A 12620-nucleotide genomic window follows, 5' to 3' on the forward strand; every position below is an offset into this window, starting at 1 on the left:
TACACTAAACATATACTATAGTATTATAAAATTAGATTTCTGAGAATTAGAAGAGTGTATACTCCAGATTTTTGGCATTGAACTTTAAGTTAAAGACCTGGTTAGCGTCACATATTATGTATCTATTCAATGCACAGCTGCTTTTTTTTTAAAAATAAACTCACCAATATCAGTCTGTCCTAATGATCCCTGTAAATAAATGTTTACTAGCTTTACTGATAACTGTTCTAACTTAAGGACAAATTTAGACAACTAACACGGTGTATAAATAAAGGTTCATTTCATAAGCAATGATATGTAATGTTATAAAGAATAGAAACCATCCCTTGGTTTTCAACAACATTTACTGAGTTCCTCCTGGATGTTGGTACATTTATTATATAACCCTTAACTTTGAACAACTCAACTATATCCATCTACTTACTTAGTACAGTCAAAAGTCACACATTATAGGGTGCATTTTACAGAAGAATACACAGACACCAAGAGGGTGTGTGACCTGCTCAGGATGACCTTGCAACATTGTGCAGGTTTCAGCCCAGCTTTATGAACACAGGTATACCTCACTGGCATATTCAAATGTTCCACATAGCTATATTCGTAAATTAACTTAATTCTTAAATTCACTAGGTGGCGGTACTCTTACGAACTCTACAGTGACATCTGTGGCAATACGAACACATAAAGTGTTTATACTGTAAATAGTTTCCTTACACTGGAATTTCTAAAAACAGCTACTCTATGTAATGTCTTTCTTTAAATGTTAGATGCAACAGAAGTAAAAGCAAAATAGGTTTTGTATTAAGCCACAGTAGAGTTGTAATCGTGAAGTGGCAGAACTTTTAAGCACTTTTATGTTGTTATTTTTCACAGCATGAAGACTTATCTCATCCAGAAGAGAAAACATTCTTTATCCATTATACAGATGATGGCAGGTGTAGTAAAAGTATATTAAGTACAATAAAAATCTAGCTCTCTAATAATGCATTAGCAAGTATTCCTTTGTTTTGTAGCAAACTTTTAAATAGAAAACAGCTCCAGTATTTTAATTAATGAAAAATGATTCCTTTATTTCTAAAATTAAAGGCCCATGAAATCCATGCCCCTCAGAAGCACCATATGCTTCAACCATTCCCTCTGAAGTTGTGATTATATATATATCTTACAGAAATGACAAAAACTCAAAAAGGAATTTCTTCTGAAAAACACATTTTCAGATTATTTAAAACCAATTAAAGAGAAAACTCACAGAAGAATTACTATCCAGTCACTAATAATCTGAACTATTCGGAGTTTAATAGAGTTAACCATCTTTTTAACAAAGAACCTTTCCATATTTAACCAGTGACCCCAAAGAGGACGTGGAGACAAACAGCTGTGCATTACTAGAACTTTATAGGGGTGATGAAAACAAAGAAAAGGAAATCCACAGCAGTGAGTAACCACACTGTGCATTCAAAAACAATGACCACACTGAAATTCATTAAGGAGGTAGTCTGTTTACTTAGGTTTGAACAATAGATGGTATGTAACCTCAACTTCTCTAATCCTTTTGTTTAGCTGCAAATAATCCTTTAGTTGCCTATATTATAATATTAAAATTATAGTAATATGAATATTAGTATTAATAATTGATACTTAAAACAAAAAGCAGACAGCTAGACCAGCTGAGATTCAAAGACTTAATATAAGGAAATATTTCTAAATGTGCTATATATTCTATATTCCCAAGCATTTTTTTAATGTCAAAATAATATGTAAGAGTTTAATAATGGCTGATTAGATTCTTTCACAAAGAAAAATATCACTTATACACAGGACAAAGAGTTATGCAGGAGTTAACCATACTAATGTTGAACATACTTATGTTTTGGCTTCCTTAAACTTACAAACTGACAAACTGCCAAGCAGATGTAGTTTTTTTTTTTTTTTCCAAGTTTTCTGATTTGCCAAGTTTTAACTCAGAATGTATTTGTACGATAAAGTCAGAGTAATTTCATTAGAGTAACTTAGGCACAAAAAAGCAAGGCAGTGAGATACATATCTTTTCTCATCTCAACATAAACAAATTACAGGAAACTTTGATTGAACTGCCAGCAAAAACTTTCATTTCACTGACGGGGAAAATTCCCAGCAGCTGCACACAACTGCAAGGCGATCAGACAGATGCCGCCGAGCGGAGGTTGATCCCGACACAAAACTGAGTCCTGTGTTCCCAGAACTGAAAGGAGTTGCTACCCCTAGACAGACTTCCCAGACACTTGACAGCATGCCAGATCAGTGCATCAGCTGTCACTGCCAGCCACGATTTAACTATTCTTGAATAACCAGCAGAAAAACAAACCACAAAAGTGTCGAACTAAAAGTCGTATCTATTGTCTCTGACAAAAGCATCTTCCTCACTGAACCCCGTGATGTGTCATACCTGTAACTAGAAACTCCGTATAGCGATGCCATGTAGATACTAAGAACTATGCACATATTCGTGCCCAGTAAAGGAATGACAAGGGAACTTTGAAATCCTCAATGGCTGGCCACTGACAATGTTACATGTCAAGAATGGAGTAATCTCCTACCTGGAGCCCTCTTCGTCTTAGAATGCTGGACTCATCCATCTCACCCTCCGCTTTCTCTGAGCCTCTCACAACAGTCTAGCCATGCTGTACTACCCCTACTTCGGCACGCTAATTCAGAGCCCGGCAGCTGCTAAACACTTACATCACGCTCTAGCTGATTGGAGCCCGGAGTCAGCTGGTCCAGCTTAGTTATTCACTCCAGCAACTTCGGAGATCACGGATGCTTGCAGTTCGGTGGGAGAGAGCAGCAAGTGGGTTCAGACACCTAATGTATTTATCCAGGCGGAGGAGGCTCTTGCTATTAAACAGAAGTCGTGAGATCCTTGTTTTCCCTTCTTCAAAATGCTGGCCATGGCATTCCAGGAGACCACTAAATGGCTTTCGGCAGTAGCTTTGGGTCAAGCCCCTTCTGAAGCAACTATAAGGTCACTGTGGCTAAGTAAATCAGCGGTGACAGACACCTCTGTAAGAGGCAGCCGCTGATTGGGACGGTGAAAAACTAGGGCACAGCTGGTCAGCCAAGCAGCACCACTATGCCTGGCGCTCATCTCTTCTGAGGCATCAAAGAAAACAAAAATGTAGCAGAACACACACGCTGCCTGCAAACCTGAAAACGGAGGGCTCGGGGCAGCTGCTCTCCAGCCACCAAACCCTTTACACCTCCCAGCGTGAAAGCCCATTCATTTACATAAATACCTGCCAGTCAATTCCTAGCCCAAAGACAGAAACGGTTTAGATTTTAATTTCTCTCATGATAATAACTTAGTTCTGCTGATACCTGACCAAAATGAAAAAGGGGGGGGGAGATTCTAAGAGCTGTCATTAGTTGGAATATTTAACCCATGTATAGTCTATAAGCAGCTAAAAAAAATTGCCATCATGTGCAATTTCACAGTCTGTTTCAGCTTGTTTACTCCACTCATCCTCATCTTATTTCAGTTGAAAGCAACCAAGAGATGAATATTAAGTTTTCATTACTGGCATGGCACAGGAGTAACAACATACGATACTACCAATTCATAATAAATTATTCCTCCTTGGTGTCTATTCTAAAGATATTTAAATTCAGAGACTAGTTTGAACCTGAGAGATACGAAGACTATCTGCACTCTGTCTAGGAACCACCTCTTTCACTCTAACCATTAGAAGAATTATTTTTCTTGAAAGTTAGGAAGACAGGTATACACAGTTTTTTAAAATCAGTAATTCCTGGATTTTACCTAACTTAGTTATCTAGTGATGTTTAAATGTAGGAGAGGAGGAGGAAGTGTCTAGTGGTTCCTTACCCATTCACCTGCTATTCCACTAGCTTTCTATCTCTTTCTGGCTGTCAACACACTGTTAGGCTTGCTATCAATTGATTAGGTTATATCATTAGAAATAGCTCAGGGATTTATGTATCTAACCACTGAGGACGATTTATTCCATTTTATGTTCCCAAAAGGTCTTTGCATACGTCTCCAGACATACAAAGAGAAGCCTGTCAAGAAATGCCACCCCTAGCAGAGAAGGGTGTCAGGGTGTTTTTCCACTTAGGCATGTTCACGATACCACTTAAGGAAGAAAGCCCCAGAGAGCTTTTAGCTTTTGCTTATATGTGCAGGAGTAATACCATCTCCAAAGCAAAAACCCAGCACAAAAACTGGTCAGTCCTCAAGTCAAAGTGTACCAACAAATTCTAGCACAAATGAATTTTTTAAAAAGATTTTTAAAACTATGTTTTTCGTTTAAATCAAAGGACAAAATAAAGGAAACCAAAACCACCAAAGAGAGGGAGAAAGGGCCAGCCTTGCTATATCTTTTGACAACCCATGATGCTGGTGGAGAATAGACCCCCAACCTTCCCAGGCTCACCTGCACTTTAATCTGTTCCTGCAAAGAGAAAATCTGGCTCTTCAATGAAAACAAAGGAAATGACAATTGTTGCCCGCTTTCTCCCTCAAGTCACTCTCTTGAGAGAGGAGCGCAAAAAGTTCTCTGAATGTGAAGAATTGTTTTAGACAAAGCCTTGGCAGGAGCTCCGAATACATTTACCAACTTACAGTGTCATTGCTATGTGCCCACAGAGGCATAAGGAAGTCCTGACTGATTTTGGAAAATATCTTGATCCAAGAAGCTCAGATTTTAAAAGCAAAAGCCAAGCATGGTGTACTCATATACACTTCTACTCTGAGGACTACAATCTTCATTATGCTGGTCCTTCTAGAAAAACTGTGGTCTAGTCCCATGAGAACTTAAAGAAGGGCAGGCAGGGGGAAGAATGCTGGTGGAGAATAGACCCCCACCAGCACTTTTCCCCTTGAAACACAAATTGGGTCACCAGGAGAACTAATCAAAAACAGGTAGAGAGCCCAGAAGTATCTTTTCTGTGTCCAGTAGTGTAAGCTAGTTGGAGGTACTGACAGAAGACATTCTGAGGACAAACTATCAAAACATCAGCTGACAAGCATGCATCTTAGGCACTCTGCAGCTGGAGGTGTTTGGGAAGTGGTGGGAGTGATAAACAGGAATCTGGCTAAGGACGAAAAGTATGTTTCTTAACAAAAGAATATTTGGAGATAAAATCTAAGTGAGTGTTCCACCATTAACTAAGTCTAAAATGAGGATTATGACCATCATGCCATCAAATCTAGTATGAAAAAATATCGATTACCTGTCAAAATGTATCATTTTGAAAAGTGATACACATACGTTTTCAAGAAATAAAACCAGCCAGAGGCAAAAACATTTGGGACAAAAATGAAAGGCTGCTGAAAAATAACATCAAGCAATAATGGCTTAGCGGAGGGAATAGTAAAAGGAAAATTGCTACATTTACCCTTTGCTATATATTTTCTCATCAAGATAAGCCATGTGTTAAAATGCAATAAAAACTTCAAATGATGACACTATTCACAGGTAATAATTAGGATCTAGCCTAATTTCCATTAATAAACTCATTTTTCCTGTGATTTTATACCTTCATGGAATATGTTCACAATATTGTGAGTCAACGCACAAAGTACCAGCCTCAATATGTATTGCTTTTACATGTGTATTCAAATAATAAAATCCTGTAGGCTTTGTCATTAATTGTACTAAAAAGCCAGGGGCTTTGTGGTATTTCATTTAAAAAAAATTATTTCTATGGATACGCTGCAGGCCCACTCTATTATAGGCATAATTTACTTCCTGGAATACTCAAAATCCATGGTCACTATAAGGGGTCAAATTTAAATTTTAATAATTATTGCAATTAAATGGTTTGCAGAAACAAAAACAATTCCAAATATCAACTGAGAAAAACTAGGGGGAAAGAAAACGTTTGGTTGAACATATTTCAAAAAGGCATACATTGAGATTTGGTAATATTGTCCACAGTGATGTTTGGTGCAAGGATATGGCTTTGTCCTCTGATTCACATGGTCAGATATTTTTCACATGCAGTCATGTGCTTTATAATACTGACATTTCAGCCAGTGATGGGCCACATATATGACAGTGGTCCCATACGAGTATAATAGGTCTGAAAAATTCCTATTGCCTAATGACACCTTGATGATCCTGACCCTGTGTAGTCCTAGGCCAGTGTGAGTGTGAGTGTGAGTGTGTGTGTGTGTGTGTGTGTATGTTTTAGTTTTTAACAAAAAAGTTTAAAAAGCTTAAAAAAATACATTTTCTTAAAAATAGAAAAAAGATTAAAGAATAAAAATATAAAGAAAGAAAAATATTTTGGTACAGACACATAATATGTGTTTTAAGCTAAGAGATATTGTGAAAGAATTTAAAAGTTTAAAAAATTTAAAAGTTTATAAAGTAAAAAGTTTACAGTATGCTAATGTCAATTTATTATTGAATAAAGAAAAATATTTTTTATGAATTCAGTGTATCCTAAGTGTACATTATTTGTAAAGTCTACAGTAGTGCACAGTATTGTACAAGATCTTCACATTCACTCACTACTCACTCACTGACTCACCCAGAGCAACTTCCAATCCTGCAAGCTCCATTCATAAGTGCCCTATACAGATATAAAATATCATTTATATTGTATTTTTAAGGTAACTTTTCCATGTTGACACACACAAATACTTGCCATTGTGTTACAGCTAACTATGGTTTTCAGCACAGTAACTACGGTATTCAGTACAGTACAAGTTTGTAGCCTAGGAGCAACAGGGTATACCATCTAGGTTTGTATAAGTTCACACAGCAATGAAATCACCTAGCAACACATTTCTCCCAACATGTCCCTGTTAAATGACACATGACTGTACTTAGAAATAAGTTACCTTTCTTCACTAGTTCTGTGTCAGTTACCCTAAACTAAACAAATCTTCTGATGTTACCCATTCTTCAGCAACTGAAATGTTCATTGAGGTACTGCTGTGAGGAAGATTTGAGGAGACACACTCCACTCCTCCCCTCCACTCCCCTCCACTCCCCTCCACTCCACTCGCCTAATCCAGCCATATCTGGCAGCTCTCACTGAACTGCTTATCCAAAAGCCATGGAAGCTGAAGTCAGAGGGCAGTGGAAAGAATCATTTTCTGATAAAGAAGTTGTTTCTCCTGCCACATTAGCCAGAAGGAGGAATGACAGAGGAGTACCACTGTGTTGCCTTTCTCTCTTCCCACCAGTCAGAGTTCTTGGTGTGCTAGGAATGTGATTTCCAATACCATTATCACAATCTGGGGTGGGCTCTCTCTTAAACATCTTATGTTAGTGTGACCATGATCACTACTTCTCAACAAGGTAGACAGCCATAAAATACATATCCTGTTGGTTACCTGTAGACAACAGATCAAGGGATCATGTGTCTCTCTACATGTTCATTCAGAGGTAAGTCAACATGGCCAAGTGGATGAATACCTCCATTCATTCACTGATTACTTCTTTCCATTAATAGATAACTACCAGTGGCCAATGAATGTGTACTATCAGGTCATAAAAGGTTACAAAGGAGTAACAGATGATTCATGAAAATATATACATCCATTATTGTGATTATAATCATATCATGAATGCCAAAGGGCAACCCAGCTGTGAGATTACTGTCTACATTTAAATTCTTTCTTAATTTTTGTGCTTTATTTTCCCTCGTGTTTCAATTCTAAATATTAATAACAATGGCCGGCCAGGTGCCATGGCTCAGGCCTGTAATCCCAGCACTTTCAGAGGCTGAGACAGGCGGATCACCTGAGGTCAGGAGTTCAAGACCAGCCTGGCCAACATGGTGAAACCCCATCTCTACTAAAAATATAAAAATTAGCACGGTGTCGTGGCACATACCTGGAAGCCCAGCTACTCAAAAAACTGAGGCACAAGAATCACTTGGACCCAGGAGGCGGACGTTGTAGTGAACCAAGATCATACCACTGCAACTCCAGCCTGGGTGACAGAGCAAGACTCCGTCTCAAAATAAATAAATAAACAAATAAATAAATAAATAAAAATTTTAAAAAGGCCAACATTTGTTGATGACATTATGTGCCAGTCATTGCTCTAAGTACTTTATATGTATCATCTCATTAAATCCCCACAACATGGGTGAGGAACCATTATAATCCCCATTTCACATATGAGGAATCAATACTTAGAGAAGTTAAATAACTTCCTTAGATTCCACAGCCAAGCCAAGGTGTATTAGTCCATTTTCACACTAGCTAAGAGAACTGCCTGAGACTAGGAAATTTATAAAGGAAAAACGTTTAATTGACTCATAGCTCAGCATGGCTGGGGAGGTCTTAGGAAACTTACAATCATGGCCGAAGTGAAGGGGAAGCAAAGCACCTTCTTCATGAAGTGGCAGGAAGGAGAAGTGCCAAGTGAAAAGGGGAAAAGCCTTTTATAAAACCATGAGATCTCATGAGACTTCGCTCACTATCATGAGAACAGCATGGGAGAAACCGCCCCCATGATCCAGTTACCTCCGTCTGGACACTTCCTTGACACATGGAGATTATGGGGATTATAATTCAAGATGAGATTTGGGTAGGGACACAAAGCCAAACATATCAGCTGGGATAGGATACCAACCTTGATCAGGCTAACTCCTAACACCATGCTCTACTGCCTCTTGGAGTTTAAACAAAGAAGGAAACAGTGCTTTCAAAGTGAATTAATAATATGAAAAGCATCAGATCTTTTAGCTCCTAAAGAAAAACAAGCATATCGTAAGCTGTCAATGGTCAGAACATACCAGAAAGAGTATCTCAAATCCCCAATTCTGAGCCACGTGCCTCTAAAAGAGAAAAGCAGCAGGGCCCCAGCTACTTTAGAGGGGAAACTAGAGATACCTCCTTGGCAGGAGGGGGTGGAGGAAGAGGGCTGGCCAGAAACAGGTTTCTTACTACTTTCTTCTTAAATGTCTCTGGGCCTGCACTCTGAGTTTGAACAACTCTTCATCCTCTGAATTCAAAATTATACAGTCCTAAATATAACACATTTATTTACAATCAAGTGGATTCCACAAAATCAAGAGCACTCTTTCCACTGCCGTGCCAGGCATAACACACACCCCTGCTAACTTGCGGGGGTTTTGGCAGCTCTTCATTTGCTAGTCTGATGCTTTTTCTGGAATTTACCGTTGAAGGCAACTCCTTAATTCACTCTTTCCTTTTAGGTGAAATGACTCAGGGCAAGGCTGTTCACTCTGTTCTGAGTAGTGCTGGGAAGAAAGGAGGAAAAACCCCCAACTCTGACGTCTGCATTGATTTTCTGGAAGCCATGCCTCCCCAGTGTACTCAGAAGTACCAGGCACTAAGAGCCAGTCCTTATGCAGGCTTTACCAAGGAGAAACCTGGTAGGCTGGGCAAGTCCCTGAACTGCCTTGAGCTTTGGTTTCTCATCTGTAAAATGAAAATATTATGGGCTTATCATCAGGAAGCTGGGGAAGTGAAGAAGAGGCAACCTTCTGGGAAATTGGGAAACTGGTCTCACTGCCCTCAAGGTAACAGCAGCCCACGCCCCTCACTGTGGACACACGGTCCCTCCCTAGTGAACCCACAGTCCTGTCTCCCAACCCTCCTTCCTCCTCCAGGCCATTACTACCTCACCAAGCGTCTGTTTCACACGGCTGCTCAGCTACCTTCCTGACTTCAAGGCTCCTGCCCTGAACATGCTCAAGGCTGAGGAGGGCACCAAGGTCTCCCATCAGCCCCTCCTTATCACCAGTCTCCCGAGTCAGACAGCAGAGCTCAGAAGCCAGTAATGAGTGGAGGCTCACGTGCCTAAAACACACAATACAGCCTTAATGTGAACTCTGAGAACATGTTAAATCCTTAGCTAAGGTTGACATGAGTCTTTATTACCATTTAAAATTAATGCCATAATATTACACTATTACTACCTGCTGTTATTAATGGTTAATCTTTAGAAATATTTACTATTCATTAAAGTAACATACAAATGAACCAGATATTAATTATCAGTGTCATCAAAACTCAAAAGTAAAATGACACCTGGAAACAGGTTCCACATTATTTAAAGTACCAAGAGATATTACACTCAGGAACAGATACCAAAACCACGAATTGTCTTTCCCTATATTCTAAAATAGTCATTTGAAATTTTAAAATAAAGTTCTAATCTCTAAGGTTAACAAAGGTAAAGAAACAGCAGACACATACTGTATACATCTTTTTCTCACCAAAGAAAACAGACTTTAAACCTGTCAGAAAGACTAAAACAAAGGGCAGGCTGCCTTCCAGGGAAAGAAGGAATTTTTTCCACACCAAAGAAAAGAGAGGCTCTAACACCTTCCCACTGATAACACACCAAAGTCTGAATTTCTCCAAAGTGTAGCATTTTCTAAAACAGGTTTCATTTAGCAAAAATTGCAGGTGGGGTCAGCAGCAAGCATATACCTATGAAATATGCTGCATCCCACGCTTCCTGCATTCAGCTGTGTTCCTTTCCGCCTGCAATCCTGAAGACTTCTTAAATGTATGCAATTGGTGATTTCTACAATGTAACATGCATGATTTTGCTTAAGGCTTCTCACAAGAAAGCTATATTGCCTTGACGTTTGCATCACCTTTTTTTTATCTAATTATTTCTGGCATATTAGCCATCAAATCACTACTGACAATATGACAGGAATCATGGTATTGAAAAAATTACATCCTAGGAGGAAATAATAAAATATAAATCACATACATAATTTTCTTTTGAACATTTTAACAATGACACCCTCATATACATATGAAATATAGCAGACTATCCTCATAAATGCCCTAACATCAATCACAACAGGAAAATATTCTCTACTTTGAAAACACACGAATCCAACAAAATATAGTATTTCTAATAAAACTGGGTAATAGAACTTCATTTTTTTCATACAAGAGCATTTATGAAGATCTGAAGATTGGAAATAGCTCCAATATATATTTTTTCAATTATGTCCCTTCATGTCTAAATGATGCACAGCTAACACTGGGACCATGAACTAATATTTAGCAAAATCCCATATTTCATATTAATATGTAGATTAAGATGGGAATAGATGAGTGAAGTGATGTTGGCAGTATTGCCATTGTAGGATATCTATCAATTGCCCAAGCTTTAGAAACTCATATGTTAACATGTATGTTTACTGAAGATAATACTACTGACATCATCTAAGACTTTTATGAGCTTCTGAAACAGAGCAATATTCTTAAAATTGTTCCTAAAGTGAAAAGATATACCTAGAGATAAAAGATCAAGGAAAATCATTATTTTTTAAATTTTGCACTCTATATTCCAATTATAGCTACTACGTCAGAGATTAGAAAAGCACATTCAGGCTACATATGTGTTAAAAAATTCCCACGATGGCTGGGCACAGTGATACACACCTATAATCCCAGCACTTTGGGAAACCAAGACAGGTGGATCACCTGAGCCCAGGAGTTTGAGACAGTTTGAAATGTTTAAGAAGTTTGAAACCCCATCTCTACCCAAAAAAAAAAAAAAAACCTACAAAAATTAGCTGATGTGGTGCTGTGTGCCTGTAGTCCCAGCTACTTGGGAGCTTAAGGTGGGAGGATCAATTGAGCCTGGGAGATCTAAATAGCAGTGAGCTGAGATCACACCAGTGCACTCCAGCCTGGGGGACAGAGTGAGACCCTGTTGAAAAAAAAAAAAAAAACCCACAGTGAGGAGAAGCTAAATTCTAGGTTAAATGCACTGTTGCCTAGCCAAACTTCTCAAAAAAAAAAAAAAAGTTAACATAAAATGGAAAAAACTCTGGAAAATTTTCTAAGGAGAGAAACCAAACTTGTCACCCTGGAATTTAAAATATGATTGACCAAAGACAAACATTTTAACTAAAATTAGTGTGGGATCCCATATGTAAATTAATCAAGCATTCTTTCTTACATCTGTGTTTTTATACTGACAGGTAGTACAACACAGATCTGAACCACCTGCGCAAGCTGACTATTTTAAACCCTCAGTTTAAGATAATGTCTTCAGCATTGGTTTACCCACAAGCATCACATTAAACTAATTCTGAGATTCTGACCACAGGCTTCACTCTGATCTTGTTTGCATTATGCACACGTTGCCAAGCACTTCTGGTGACTGCCACAAATACTGAGCAGCCAAATAGGTCTGAGATTATAAATTATTTTTTAATAGCTAAGTTTCTTTTAGGTAGCAATGCAGAAGTCTAGATGTTCCCCCTGAATCTTGCTCTTCATTCCACTATTCCCTATTCCCTACATTTGGTTTGACTTCCTATCATCCTGCACTAACATGTCATCCATTTCAGACACAAATAGAAATGAGGTTGCCACCTGCCAACTAGTTAACACTTGAAAGGGAAGTGCTCCCTGAGACTCTATCATATAACACAGTAAGCAATGTGTGTTCCACTTCTCTAGGACATTAACTCTGTCTTCTAGCATCCGTTAAGTGTATTCTTTTTAACACAAAATGGGCTCCAGATTCTATCTCATTAATCCTCATCAGTTTCTTGAGAAGTAGAAAGAGAAGAGACTGGTCCAATTTACCAATGAGGAAAGTGAGATAATGAGGTTACAAGAAGAGCCCAAGGTCATGAAAACAGAAAAAAGG

General features: G+C 38.4%; 1 protein-coding gene across 7 annotated transcripts in view; it reads right to left on the reverse strand.

The window, feature by feature from the left end:
* Positions 1 to 12620, reverse strand: part of MAST4 (microtubule associated serine/threonine kinase family member 4) — a 581430-nt gene that overhangs the window by 343305 nt on the left and 225505 nt on the right. The window contains exon 1 of one of the 7 annotated variants that reach the window (XM_032281103.1): positions 2577 to 4793. The exons of the other annotated variants lie outside the window; for them this stretch is intronic. Within the exon in view, the coding sequence (XP_032136994.1) occupies positions 2577 to 2615 (39 nt within the window). The 5' untranslated portion in view covers positions 2616 to 4793. Of the gene's footprint in view, positions 1 to 2576; positions 4794 to 12620 lie in introns of those variants that run through there. 7 annotated transcript variants of the gene reach the window in all.

This window comes from Sapajus apella, unplaced genomic scaffold (genome assembly GCF_009761245.1).
Source record: "Sapajus apella isolate SASKATOON/1434 unplaced genomic scaffold, GSC_monkey_1.0 scaffold1, whole genome shotgun sequence".
Lineage (NCBI taxonomy): Eukaryota > Metazoa > Chordata > Mammalia > Primates > Cebidae > Sapajus > Sapajus apella.